At 41.7% G+C, this 14,406-nt stretch overlaps 1 protein-coding gene across 2 annotated transcripts; it reads left to right on the top strand.

Annotated features, from left to right (window-relative positions):
* The first annotated feature begins 9,084 nt into the window (after nt 1-9,084).
* LOC106564934 (nicotinate-nucleotide pyrophosphorylase [carboxylating]) lies at nt 9,085-11,005 on the top strand. Of its 2 annotated transcripts, none has more exons than XM_014131470.2 (4): nt 9,085-9,359; nt 9,600-9,941; nt 10,198-10,329; nt 10,586-11,005. In XM_014131470.2, the coding sequence occupies exons 1-4, from the start codon at nt 9,333-9,335 to the stop codon at nt 10,799-10,801; spliced, it is 717 nt and encodes a 238-aa protein (XP_013986945.1). In that variant the 5' UTR covers nt 9,085-9,332; the 3' UTR covers nt 10,802-11,005. The 2 variants fall into 2 exon arrangements, with proteins under 2 accessions (XP_013986945.1, XP_013986944.2); XM_014131469.2 differs by having other exon boundaries at nt 9,208-9,359; nt 9,631-9,941.
* The last annotated feature ends 3,401 nt before the right edge of the window (nt 11,006-14,406 follow it).

Genomic DNA, 14,406 nt, shown 5'->3' with positions numbered 1-14,406 from the left:
TGACATCATCATAAACAATCTCTGTTTATATTGTGCAGTGTTATAAGTTGTAGGTTTAAGGCAGCCCTGCATCCCTTTCACTTCTTGTCAGAACTGCATATTGCACTACACTCAGGTGAATATTTCAGAAACAAAACCACCACTTTGCATTTAGGAAAGTGACATCTGCTGTGCTTTAGAATAACTTATAGTTCCAGAAGTAAGGCAATCTAAATTCATTATGATCATAACTTTTAAGGCTTTGGGACCAATAAGGGGGACTCTGAAATTAAATTGACATGTCAGTGAAGATCATCCCAAACTTGAAATGTCTCTGAGAACTGTTGTTTTGCTCAGATTGTCTGGTTCAACAAAAACACATGAAAAAACAAGAAGACAAATAGTTTTTTAAAGCTGTAACTCAATGTGACTGATTTTCACATTCTTCACTTAGCTTGTAAACATTACAACATGAGCAAATTCCACTTTTCTGGTGTTGTCAGCTTTGAATGTCCTAAACAATCAATGAATCAAATCAATAAAGAAAAGAGGAACATTGTTACTTTTGTTCATTTTGTGGTGAATAAACATTCCTCTGTAGCCCATTGTATATCCATATTAATAATGTCATTTGGATATTTGATTTATTGTATTTGTATTGTTGAATAGTGTTTAAGTACACCAAAATTGTAAACATTACTATAACATTTGTTGCTGTAGGTCCTGAGATGCGTAAGAACTTGCACATAAGGGGGTATTTTGGATCAGAGCAAAATGTGATTGGAGATACAATAACGCAAAGGTTTGAGAACCACTGTTATACACAACCATTGCTGTGGACCAAATGTTATTACAATGGATAATCTCTGCAGACAAAATGACTTTTTACTGTACAATAGACTTTTTGTATCAAAATAATTTTTGCAAGTCTCTAAAATAGTCTTCAGTTGATAAGCACATCATAGCTGCCATTTGAGGATGCAAACAGGCGTTTGATGCAACAGGTGCAATAGGATGCAAACAGCTGTGGTTCAGAATAACCAAGCCCTTGATCATGGGGGGGGGATTTGTTGAGATCCCAGATGCTCGGTCTGAACCTTGGCATGTATCGCTTTTGGTACTGTTTTGGAAGCATAAGGACCTTATCTTTCATATCAGTGAGAAATCATTTTCAAAAAACAAAAGGTTACAATGATACACATCTTGATAGGGTTCGTGTTCCCACATGGCCATATCTCAACGTTACAGCGCTTGTTTACGAAAACAGACCGAAGACGAGGCGACCACCTGTGCTAATTGGCTATCTAGCATGCTCCGAACACCCAGTTGTGGAAAAAGTTCTAAATTCTTGTCCTTGAGTAAAAGTAAAGATACCTTTTTTAATATAAAATTACTCAAGTGACAGTCACCCAGAAAAATAATACTTGAATAAAACTATTTGGTTTATAAATATACTTAAGTATAAATCATTAAATTCTTTATATTAAGCAAACCAGACAACATTTTATGTATTTATTTACAGATAGCCAGGGGCACACTCCAACACTCATATCATTAAGTAAAAATACTTTAAAGTACTACTTCAGTAGTTTAAGTATCTGTACTTTACTATATTTGACAACTTTTAGAAAAATGTACTTTTACATTTTCCCAGACACCCAAAAGTAAATGTGGAATGCTTAGCAGGACAGGAAAATGGTCCAATTCACGCACTTATCAAGAGAACATCCCTGGTCATCCCGACTGTCTCTGATCTGACGGACACACTAAACACAAATGCTTCGTTTGTTAAGTACTTTACACAACTCAGAACACCTCTGTAAGCGTAACTCGGGAAGTGTAATTTCGTTGGATGGAGGAACCCTTGGCTGTATTGATCTGTGCAAAACTGCTACAGTAAGTATCTTTTTTATTTGAAGGATTCTTTCTCGCTGATGAAAGATAAGGGCAATATGTTTCGAAATCCGTATAGCAAGCGATGATTATTGACGTTTCTAAACGTTAAAGCACAAAGTCAGGATTGTAGTTCACGGGGCAGAATGGCTACCTGGCGTTTGAGAGCTAAGAGTAACCTAACCTTTAACCTACATGTATTAGTCTGAACTTGGAAACTGACATTTCCGACTTATTAACTGGGGGTAGTTATACAGGACTTCGACCAGGAAGTAGGCGGGACAAAACAAACAGCCGGTATGTGCAACCAGTTAGCAAGTCGGACATTTTTGGCGTTTCCTAGTTTCCACTAGCACTTGAATGCACCATTAGACTTTTCCATGTTCTTCTTGACGATCCATTATGCAAATACTTAACATTTCATATTTTGACACTTGCAGGGCTCTACAGTGCGACCATTTTACTCACATATGCAACAAAATGTGTGCGAACTGAAAGGTCATGACCACATACCCGCCTACTTCCTGGTCCAAGTCCAGTGCTTTTTTTGAATGGGCTTTCAGTTTATATAATCAAATTCTTGAAAATTGGGTCATTTTTAAGAAATGTTAAATAATATTCGTGTTCGTGGATTAATTTACCTTTAACCAATGCCTTTTATGAAGGTTTTAGAATATGAAGGGAATAAAACACTATCAGGTAGAAGTAAATATAATTGTACATATCTTAAAGGACAACGTTTTAATGAATTATGATAAAGATTTTTAACTAAACCAAGAGACCGCAGCCTGTCTTTTCAAATGGGAACAATTGAGTTATTGTGGGCAGAAAAACAAAGACGTGTGGAGAGCAAGCACAAGCTAGTGAGTTCCTATTGATGCGTTCTAGCATATGTTTGCATATTTCCGTTAGGGAACGCCTACTCTGAAGAGCGCTGTGCAATTAAATTCGCCTTTGCACTCCTAAACGACGCAATTTAAAATAAAATAAAAACTTTGGCAAAGGGTAAAGTCTACAAAACTTAGACCACTCTGTTCGTAACAGATTTTTAGTTTTGTGAACCGAACCTTTGATTTCAAATGTTTCATCGATGAAAGTTTGCAGAATGTCGGTAAAAATCCATCTCGTTCCATTTTCTCCCACTGCCGGCCACTGGGCTTCATCTGAGTGGAAACGCAAAGCGGATGCTTCATATTGATACATCCGGCAAGATATCAGTCTCATTGTTCTGTGACATAAACTTGAAGTCCATTAAAAAATCAGTACGGACCTTGAACAAAGAAGTAAGCAGGACAACGCGCAGCTCAACGAGCCAATAGTAGCCGAGTTTAATTTTGCGTAACTGAACGCGCCAATCATAGACTAGTCAGGGGCTGGTACCTACCGTGCGCCCGTTTTGACTCGCGACTGTAAAGGAGAATGAAGAGCATCCAATTACATTTTATGCGACAATGTCAACAGGATCCCAAGGAGGCCAGTGATCTTGTCGATACTGATTTTGCCGAGCCACCAACACAAGATTCGGCTAGCAGTAGCCTTAACACTGCCACCGGCTTTGCCCCCGTTTCGCCAACCACTGCCGGTGGGAAACAATACAAATACAACGCACAGTGGGAGAAAGCTTTCCCGTGGTTGCATTTTGAAGGAAATGTTTTTGTAAGTATTGAAAGGCCGAACCACAATTTGCAGGCAAGCTTTCTTCGTTTGTGGTAGGGAATCATCACCTGAAGAAGGACACTGTTAAAAAACACAACACGTCGAAAAAGCACATTGGGTGCAGAGATAAACACATCATCAAGAGTACCAACGAATACCCGATGGATTTCGGAAGAAGAGAAGATGATTACAAATAATTATTAACTGGGTTGTTAGAGCCCTTAATACTGATTGGCTGACAGCCGTGTTATATCAGACCGTATACCACGGGTATGACAAAACACATTTTTACTGCTTTAATTACGTTGATAACCAGTTTATAATAGCAATAAGGCAGGGGGGGATTGTGGTATATGGCCATATGTCGAGGCACTCCGCGATGCGTTGTGAATAAGAACAGACCTTAGACTTGGCATATTGGCCGTATACCACCCCCCCTCAAGCCTTATTGCTTAAATATAGCGTGCTTGATTACAACATTTCGACCAATGAAATGGGAACTCGAAAAAAAAAGGATGTTAGTTATCTTCAGGTCATAAAGTCGGAGCTCTAGAAAGATGCCCGAGTTTCCGAGTTGGAATTACAGTGAAAAATATTTTTACTAGTCGGGGCTCGTTTTTTTCCCCCGAGTTGTCTTTAAACGTGGCAATAGCTAGGTCTTGTTCCCAGACGTTGCATGCGTCAACAATGTTGTGTACAACATCATCGACTGACCGATTGCTATAACATATGTGGTTAGCGGATACTTAAAATACCTGTCCAACCGTTGTAAGATATGGCATGCGTAAGCAACGCCTGGGCAGATGAACGCGTCCATATAGCTTGCCAGCTTGTTGTCCTAAAAACCGGAAAGGAGTTACCTCTATTTCGTTCAGCCATTCATATGGGGGAAGTGAATGGGGTTTCGGGATAAACGCCGAAAATAAGGTCTAGGAGTTCTTATACTTTTTGTTTTTGAGACTATCAGTCCGTTAACATGACCTTTTATGAATTGTGAAGCCTTTATGTGCTTGTTTTGAATACACAAGTGTTGTTAGCTGATGAAGATTATGTTATAGAACAAAACATAAGATATCCTAAGCCTGTGTTTACCACAGACCTTTGGCGTTTATCCCCAAAAATACTTAATTTTCCCTTAGGCTTTTGCCGCTTTCACGTGCGATTCGGAACTAGGAAACTCGGAAATCTCCGACTTGCTAACTGAATGTATTTATACACGTGGCACGTCAACCACTTATCAAGTCGGACATTACAAGTTTCCTAGTTCCAACTCATACTTGAACGAGGCATTAGGCCAATGAGCCATTGCAGATTTAGTGCCTATAAAAACTCTCCATTACTATTGATTGCAAAGGGTTGTCACTTGTTAACACAACCACAAAGTCATAAACGCATTCCTACAATTTATTTTAAGCCTAACCTTAACCCTACCCATACTGCTAATTTTATGCCTAACCTTAAATTAAGACCAAAAAGCTACTTTTAGTTTATGTGAATTTTTATGACATAGCCAATTTTGGCTGTGTGATGTAGTGGGAACCACTGACGGTATTTGATTATCTGGGCTAGTTGCCCCGGTAGTTGGGTGAAAACTGATTGCATCTGTTTTGGAACCAGGCTGCCTCGCGGGTGTGAGTCAGGTGACTCGCTCTGGTCAACGGTGAAGTTGGCTCAAAAACAAACTTGACGTGTAGTAATGACAGAGCTGCCAACTCTCACGCATTGACCGTGAGACACACGCATTTGACCCTCTTCTCACTCTCACGGCACACCTCTATCTCACGCATTGAGGAGTACTGCATTTATTTTTCTACTTAGTCCATTGTATTGTCCACGTGTTCAACTGTGCTCCAAATCGTTTTGAAATCAGAGGATCTGCGCCTGCAATTTAACATCACGAGTGGAACTTCTATCATTGTCTTGTCTTGCCACAGCACTGAACCATATCTAAACTCAGCAAAAAAAGGAAACGTCCTCTCACTGTCAACTGCAGGGTTTTTTTTTCAGCAAATTGAACGTGTAAATATTTCTATGAACATAAGATTCTACAACTGAGACACAAGCTGAACAAATTCCACAGACATGGAATAATGTGTCCCTGAACAAAGGGGGGTCAAAAGTAACAGTTAGTATCTGGTGTGGCCACCAGCTGCATTAAGTACTGCAGTGCGTCTCCTCCTCATGGACTGCACCAGATTTGCCAGTTCTTGCTGTGAGATGTTACCCCACTCTTCCACCAAGGCACCTGCAAGTTCCCGGACATTTCTGGGGGGAATGGCCCTAGCCCTCACCGTCCGATCCAACAGGTTGCAGATGTGCTCAATGGGATTGAGATCCGGGCTCTTCCCTGGCCATGGCAGAACACTGACATTCCTGACTTGCAGGAAATCACTCACAGAACGAGCAATATGGCTGGTGGCATTGTCATGCTGGAGGGTCATGTCAGAATAAGCCTGCAGGAAGGCTACCACATGAGGGAGGAGGATGTCTTCCCTGTAACGCACAGCGTTGAGATTGACGACAAGCTCAGTCCGATGATGCTGTGACACACCGCCCCAGACCATGACGGACCCTCCACCTCCAAATCGATCCCGCTCCAGAGTACTGGCCTCGGTGTAACGCTCATTCCTTTGACGATAAACGCAAATCCGACCATCACCCCTGGTGAGACAAAATCGCGACTCGTCAGTGAAGAGCACTTTTTGCCAGTCCTGTCTGGTCCAGCGACGGTGGGTTTGTGCCCATAGGCGACGTTGTTGCCGGTGATGTCTGGTGAGGACCTGCCTTACAACAGGCCTACAAGCCCTCAGTCCAGCCTCTCTCAGCCTATTGCGGACAGTCTGAGCACTGATGGAGGGATTGTGCGTTCCTGGTGTAACACGTACAGGATGGCAACAACTGCCCCTGTCCCCCAGGTGTGATGTTCGGATGTACTGATCCTGTGCAGGTGTTGTTACACGTGGTCTACCACTGCGAGGATGATCAGCTGTCTGTCCTGTCTCCCTGTATCGCTGTCTTAGGCGTCTCTCACAGTACAGACATTGCAATTTATTGCCCTGGCCACATTTGCAGTCCTCATGCCTCCTTGCAGCATGCCTAAGGCACATTCACGCAGATGAGCAGGGACCCTGGGCATCTTTCTTTTGGTGTTTTTCAAAGTTAGTAGAAAGGCCTCTTTAGTGTCCTAAGTTTTCATAACTGTGACCTTAATTGCCTACCGTCTGTAAGCTGTTAGTGTCTTAACGACCGTTCCACAGGTGCATGTTAATTGTTTATGGTTCATTGAACAAGCATGGGAAACAGTGTTTAAACCCTTTACAATGAAGATCTGAGGTTATTTGGATTTTTACGAATTATCTTTGAAAGACAGGGTCCTGAAAAAGGGACGTTTCGGTTCAGCTAGGAGCCAGCTGAACTGAAGCATGCTGACGCCTTTACCCAGTCTGTTGGGGGGAGCTAAGAGAACGACTTACAGTAGTAGTGAGTGCATACATTTTCATACTGGTCCCCCATGAGAATCAGACACACAACCTTGCAAGTGAGCCACACGGGACTGCACAGATGCTCGACCGTGGAATTACAGTTGACTTAAACTATCAAAATTCATAAATACTGCAAGTATTTATTTTATTGACACGTTGTGTTGAACACAGTGTACATGTGTGTCCACTGTCCAGAGTCTCTCACTCACTGCCTCATCACCTGGGAGCTAACACATCTTCAGCTACCAGCACCTAAGGACTTACATTCCCCTTGGCTAACCCCAACAAAGGCCAAATACTAGGCCTACATGGCAACAAAAACACATGTAACAATTGTTCCATGAGTGTTCAGAATCTGTAGAATATAAAGATCCACTGGGCTGAATTGTCATTCAATTTATTATAAACATTGACCCATCCATCACACAAGCACACAAAGGTACACACACCAACAGAATAAAGAATGTTTATTCTGCTATTGCAACAGCCTGGCCCTGTCACGTTTTTGTAAAACTGGGGGAGAGGCTGGAAAAATATAACCATTCAGATTTATAGATGGTCTAATACAGCTTTAGCTCTTGGGTTATGATTGGCAAGGTTGAAATGATTCTGCATTGCTTTTCCATGGAATTGACCTCAACCCTATTAGTAATCATTTATTGATCCCAACTTGGATGATTGTGTATGATGTAGAGACAGAACAAGGTTTACAATAAGGTCTTATTGACAACAATGAAGACAACCATACTGATTCCATATTGTATTTATTTATCTTGCTCCTTTGCACCCCAGTATCTCTACTTGCACATTCATCTTCTGCACATCTACCATTCCAGTGTTTAATTGCTATATTGTAATTACTTCGCCACCATGGCATATTTATTGCCTTACCGCCCTTATCTTACCTCATTTGCACACACTGTATATATATATATATCTTTTCTACTGTATGTTTGTTTATTCCATGTGCAACTCTGTATGTGTCGAACTGCTTTGCTTTATCTTGGCCAGGTCGCAGTTGTAAATGAGAACTTGTTCTCAACTAGTCTACCTGGTTAAATAAAGGTGAAATTATTTATTATTTTAAACCAGGGTTGTCTTGTCAATGAGCAGAATTGCCAAATCGGACTGTACGAAACATAAAATCAAGACCGCTGTTGTTAATTCATTGTAATTTGCATTTCTTACACTTGACACATTGACCTCATTATACACCATGCATTTCAATAAGGAAAGAGCAACAGCCTGTTTTCCATCCAGTATTAAATCACGGTCATATGTGACCAGCAGGCTCAGACAGTACCCAGAGCTAGGCTATAGAGGGTACAAACACTTCAAGACCCTATGGTCAGATGGCTTTTCATAGATGTCATGGTAAGTAAAGAAATCCACGTTTCTGGGTGTGTGTGTGGGGGGGGGCAGCGACTTGAGGGGGAGACTGAGGCAGCAACAGGCAGAGAGGGGGGACCAGGCACGTCCATGTGTCGGCCAGGGTGCACTCAGCCGTTGTCCTGGGAGATGCAGAGAAATAGAAAAGGGGTTAGTGAGCGCATCCCTAAGATCCTACTTATTAGGTCATAGATAAAATTGACTGCAATGTACTTGACTCGTATATTAGCATGACTACACAGAACCACCGCAGGCCCATTGTAAAATGAGATTCTATCTCCGTATGATATCTCCTTACTAAAATGTGTCCAAGTTCACAAACAACATGCCTAGCTCCGCCCACTAGGGTGTGGCTTACAGAGAGCTCTTTGCAATCTGCACTCGTTACTTGTACTCCAGTTATATTACCACACCCGCAGGAGCAGACAGGGATCAGAAATTGGCTCTGGCATTTCAAACACATCGGCCCCCTTGAGGCCACCACACCAACGTTCTTTGTTTGTGGTGAATCTTAACCTGAAGACGGACACTGTTACAAAGCAACAGGTCTAAAAAGCACATTGAGAGCAGGGATTCATTCATACCAGAACTCAGGACATTTCGTAGGGTACAATTTAAACTACAAACTGTTAACTATCATCAGATTTAAAGCACTGGAACTAACCCCTTTCTCCATTCTTAACAGAACTTTCCGGCGTAACGTTTTACCTCACCTCTCAAGATGACAACTCCACAGTATGACTTGTCACACACCCTCCCTCCCCACACGCTGACCCGGCTGGCACGGGAGTGGCTGGCAGAGGACACACCGAACTTTGACCCTGCAGGGCTGTGTGTGGGGTCACATGAGGTCGAGGCCAGGTTGTTGTGTAAAACGCCGTGCAGCATGCTGGCAGGCAGGCCTTTCTTCACTGAGCTCAGCTGCACTGTGGAATGGGCACACAGAGGGAGCACAGCTGGGTAAGAGACCAACTATGAACCTGGTCAAAAGCATGCTGGAGGTTTAAGAGAATACACAGATGCCTCACAAATGTGATGACAATACACCAACTCTGATCACACTGCCAAATTCATTTGGAGAAGGTATTGTGGAAACAAGCTTTGAGTTTGGCATTCACAAAATTCCATTGGAATAGATTCCAACTGATTACAATCTAACCATTAGATACAGTTCACTCACATGATGTTTGTAATTTTTAGGTAAACTCTACATTGACCTCACCTCCACCAGGTCCAGATGCGGTGGCCCAGACTGCTGTGGTCAGAGGCCCAGCAAGGTGTATCCTCCTCGGGGAGAGACCGGCCCTCCACTGCCTGGCCCGGGCCTCGGGGATAGCCACCCGCTGCTCCCAGCTACAGAGCATCGCCAGGGAGGCAGGCTGGCATGGCCATGTGGCTGGCACGCGTAAAACCACCCCTGGGTTCCGGCTGGTGGAGAAGTATGCCATGTTGGTGGGCGGCTTGTCCATGCACAGACAGGATCTGAGTGGGATGGTGATGCTGAAAGACAATCATATATGGGCATCAGGGAGTATCACACAGGTAGGCAAGGGTGGATGTCTCAAACTGTACAACATTTGACATCAACCTATACTATTGTGGTTGTCGATTCCTCTGAAATGCTTTTACAAATGCATGAAATACATGTAAGTCTTTCATATTCCAAGATGTACCATTAGATCTGGCCTTTTTCTCATATGAGAGCTGAAGTTTTCCCTCTGTGCATTTTGAATAGAGATTAATTTTGCGTTCTGATAGAGAACTGATTTGATGTAATTCCTACCTGTGGGTCTTCCAGGCAGTGAGGGACGCCCGCTCGGTGTGTGGCTTCAGCAGTAAGATTGAGGTGGAGTGCGGCAGCCGTGAGGAGGGCAGTGAGGCGGCCACGGCAGGAGCCGACATTGTCATGCTGGACAACTTTAAGCCACAGGTGAGACTGATGAAGGACTTCCCAAAGCCATCAGGGAAGTAATGTAAGTAATGTAGAGACGTACTGGAGGGCTTATGATAAAGCAGAAGAAATATTTCCGTTGGACATTCATGTACATTGGACTATCAATGTAATATTCTTCTTCCTCCTGTATGTCAGTGCTGTGCATTTCGTTCAATCTCTTCTTTCCTACACGGTCTCTTCCCGCACTCGTCTCTTCCGGCCTCTATTCCTCGTCTGTCCCTTCCTCTCTCAGGAACTCCATGCAGCAGCCCAGCTTCTGAAGGAGGAGTTCCCTTTTGTGCTAATCGAGGCCAGTGGAGGGGTGACCTCAGACTCCCTGCCCCAGTATTTCTCCCCCCATGTGGACATCATCTCTCTGGGCTGCATCACCCAGGGCTGCCCAGTGGTAGACTTCTCCCTCAAGGTTCAAAAGCCTGTTGCCTTTCCAATTATTTTCCAATTAAAGTAACTTTGGCAATTCAGGATTTTTGTTAATAAAGTGAAAATAAAAAGCAACGGTCAATTTCCTCACTTTTCATCCAGGAGATGATCAAGAGAAAAAAAAATCCAGAAATGTTACGTGAGATTTAAAACTATGACATTCAGAGATGACTGTATAATTTCTATGCTGCGTACAACTAATTTAGAAATCATTAAAACTGTGAAGACTGTTCCCTCAGTTTGTTTTGTCCCAAAGTGATCATCTATTATATGGGATATTCTTTAGAATCCCAAATCTTTATGATCCACCGGGAGAAAAGATGACAAATTAGTAACTAAGTCACTATACTGTTAAAGCTTCATATGGATTAAAACACACTGCACTTCCACCACTAAAAGTGCCATCACCTGTTAAATGAATAAACCAGATATCAGTATTCAAAACACTTAAGTTAAACATGCATAAAATCGCCATCATTGAGTTTACATTATATAGGCCTAATAACATCATGCCCAAACCGCGTCCGCAAATTGATTTTCTCCCCCTACACCAAACGCGATCAGGACACGCAGGTTGAAATATAAAAACAAACTCTGAAGAAATTATATTAATTTGTGGACAGGTCAAAAAGCATTAAACATTTATGGCAATTTAGGTAGATAGCTTTCTGTTGCTAGCTAATTTGTCCTGGGTTGTTATTTTACCTGAAATGCACAAGGTCCTCTACTCCGACAATTAATCCACAGATAAAACGATCAACCGAATCGTTTCTAGTCATCTCTCCTCCTTCCAGGCTTCTTTTTCTTTGGACTTTATATGGCGATTGGCATCTAACTTTCATAATAAGGTGTATTACCACAGCTGACCAACCAACCGACCTCAGGTCATCTTTCAATCACCCACGTGGGTATAACCAATGAGGAGGTGGCACGTGGATTTATGCTTCTATAAACCAATGAGAAGATGGTAGAAGTAGGACTTGCACCGCGTTCAGCGTCACAAATAGAACTGATTTCTATTTTAGGGTTTGGCATCGCAGACGCTCGTTGGCACAATGATTGAATAACCTGTATGTGTACATTTATTTTGCAATGCGATGTGGTCAGCATGTAACTGTGAAACAAGTTTCAGTTTTGATTATGGTTAACGTGTACCATTTCCCTGATATGACGTGGGTGGCTAGGGCATAAGGTTTCAGGAAATCAGTTCCATTTAGGAAGAGATTATCTGCCATTATAACCAGAGTTCTTTCAAGACATGTTCCTTTTTGGTAAGTTAGATGATTTTGTTAGCTATTTGTTTTTTTTCTCACATTTGTAATTATTAAAGTAACAAACTATGAAGTAACCATACATTTTGGAATATAGAACTGTACATTTGTGAAGTTCATGATGGCAAGAAAATCTGTCAATTTTAAACATTGCTTCAATTTGCTTTTGACTTTAGAAACTCAAAGTAGATTTTGGCTCCATAAATGTCAAAAGTGGTTTGTATTTAACTATTGTGAGGTGTTAATAGGATGATACATTTGCCAACAGGAAGATATTTTGGGTTCAGTCTACCTAAAGACGGTGCTTTTCTGGTTCCTAACCACCAGGAGTGGCATGACATGCAGGACCATAAAGGAGAGCTGCATTTAATCCTTAAACTGAGAGAAAAAATGACAAAGTAGATTCTTTTTCTCCTTTTTCTCCTATTTTTCTCCTATTGCAGCCAGCTTCATTACAGAAACACCAAGAAGCTCCAATTGACTAGACCTAGAGGAAAGCGTGCTATGGTAATCTGAGGTGGCTAGCAAATGTAAAATGAACGGTTAAAAACGAAAGTACAGGAAGTATTATGTGATTGATACTGAAGGCTCTATTCAATCTGTATCGCTGAAGTGTTACAAATAGAGTAAATTCCTATTGTGATGACATCTGCAGCGTTTACCATGAATGCAGTCTACGCCAACGCTGGAACAATGCTTTTAAATTTGATGTAACACTGAATTTACGCGATAGGGATTGAAATGACACTATCGGCTGAAAAGCCACCAAAGACCGGCTCGAGTGCCACTGTCAGTTAAGTCGTCTTCTGTCAAGTATACTTTCATTAATTTTCACACAAAGAAGATAGCATATTTTGTGCATTTGTCAGACAGTCACAATCGGTCATTTAATGTTAATGACAGGATATGACTGCATGCATCAAAGCATTTGGGCCAAAAGTCTACAACCCATTAATTTGAGAAACCAAGTCCCCAGGATTATGAAAAGAGAGACAACACTTTCCCAGGGACAATTGAGAAAAGGAACAGGGTAAGTTACAGACTAGGTCATGATACACCTCGTCACCATATCAACAACTAGGGCCTATATTAAAATCACCCAGACTAGTCATTCAAAATGGCATGGTCCCTGGTTGTTACCGTAGCATTCAATACAACATAAAGAAACAGTACAGACATATTTGTAAATCAGCTAGTATAAAGGCTGGTCTTGGCCATCTTTTTCATGCAGGACCTTAACGATATCATCGCACAATTCCAACATCTACACCTGTGGTAGAGGAGATGGACTGGGTATGGGCAGTCACCAGAAGTGTACACACACACACAGGGTGGAATGGACAGGACATGAAACGGCTTTTTCTGTTAAAACAGATTGATCAAGAAATGGGAGTGACCTGCTGCCATGAAGAGGAACTCAATGAGGAAATGGACTGGGTATGATGACACATTTGTCTGCATCATTTCCAATTCCCCATATATACTGGACACAATATAAACGCAACAATTTCAAAGATTTTACTGAGTTAAAGTTAATAGAAGGAAATCAGTAAATTGAAAAGCATTCATTAGGCCATAATCTATGGATTTCACAACTGGGCAGGGGCGCAGCCATATTTTTGTTCAGTATATATTTTTTGTAAATATATACAGTACCAGTCAAACGTTTGGACACACCTCCTCATTCCAGAGTTGATTTACTTTTACTATTTTCTACATTGTAGAATAATATTGAAGATATCGAAACTATGAAATAACACATGAATCATGTAGTAACCAAAAAGGTGTTAAACAAATCAAAATATATTTTATATTTGAGATTCTTCAAAGTAACCACCCTTTGCCTTGATGACAGCTTTGCATACTCTTGGCATTCTCTAAACCAGCTTCATGAAGAATGCTTTTCCAACAGTCTTGAATGAGTTCCCACATATGCTGAACAATTGACAGCTGCTTTTTGTTCACTCTGCGGTCCAACTCAAATCAAATCAAATTTATTTTTATATAGCCCTTCGTACATCAGCTGATATTCTCAAAGTGCTGTACAGAAACCCAGCCTAAAACCCCAAACAGCAAGCAAAGCATGTGAAAGAAGCACGGTGGCTAGGAAAAACTCCCTAGGAAAAACTCCCTAGAAAGGCCAAAAACCTAGGAAGAAACCTAGAGAGGAACCAGGCTATGAGGGGTGGCCAGTCCTCTTCTGGCTGTGCAGGGTGGATATTATAACAGAACATAGTCAAGATGTTAAAATGTTCATAAATGACCAGCATGGTCAAATAATAATAATCATAGTAGTTGTCGAGGGTGCAACAAGCACGTCCGGTGAACAGGTCAGGGTTCCATAGCCGCAGGCAGAACAGTT

The sequence above is a fragment of the Salmo salar genome, chromosome ssa12 (genome assembly GCF_905237065.1).
Source record: "Salmo salar chromosome ssa12, Ssal_v3.1, whole genome shotgun sequence".
NCBI lineage: Eukaryota > Metazoa > Chordata > Actinopteri > Salmoniformes > Salmonidae > Salmo > Salmo salar.
Note: the sequence above shows the minus strand (reverse complement) of the source record. Positions and strands in the feature narration are given on the sequence as shown.

Coding starts and splice junctions, on each gene's coding strand:
- LOC106564934 (XM_014131469.2), top strand. CDS start 9,245: ATGAGGTCGAGGCCAGGTTGTTGTGTAAAACGCCGTGCAGCATGCTGG. Junction 9,360..9,630: donor CACAGAGGGAGCACAGCTGG/GTAAGAGACCAA, acceptor CACCTCCACCAG/GTCCAGATGCGGTGGCCCAG. Junction 9,942..10,197: donor CATCAGGGAGTATCACACAG/GTAGGCAAGGGT, acceptor TGGGTCTTCCAG/GCAGTGAGGGACGCCCGCTC.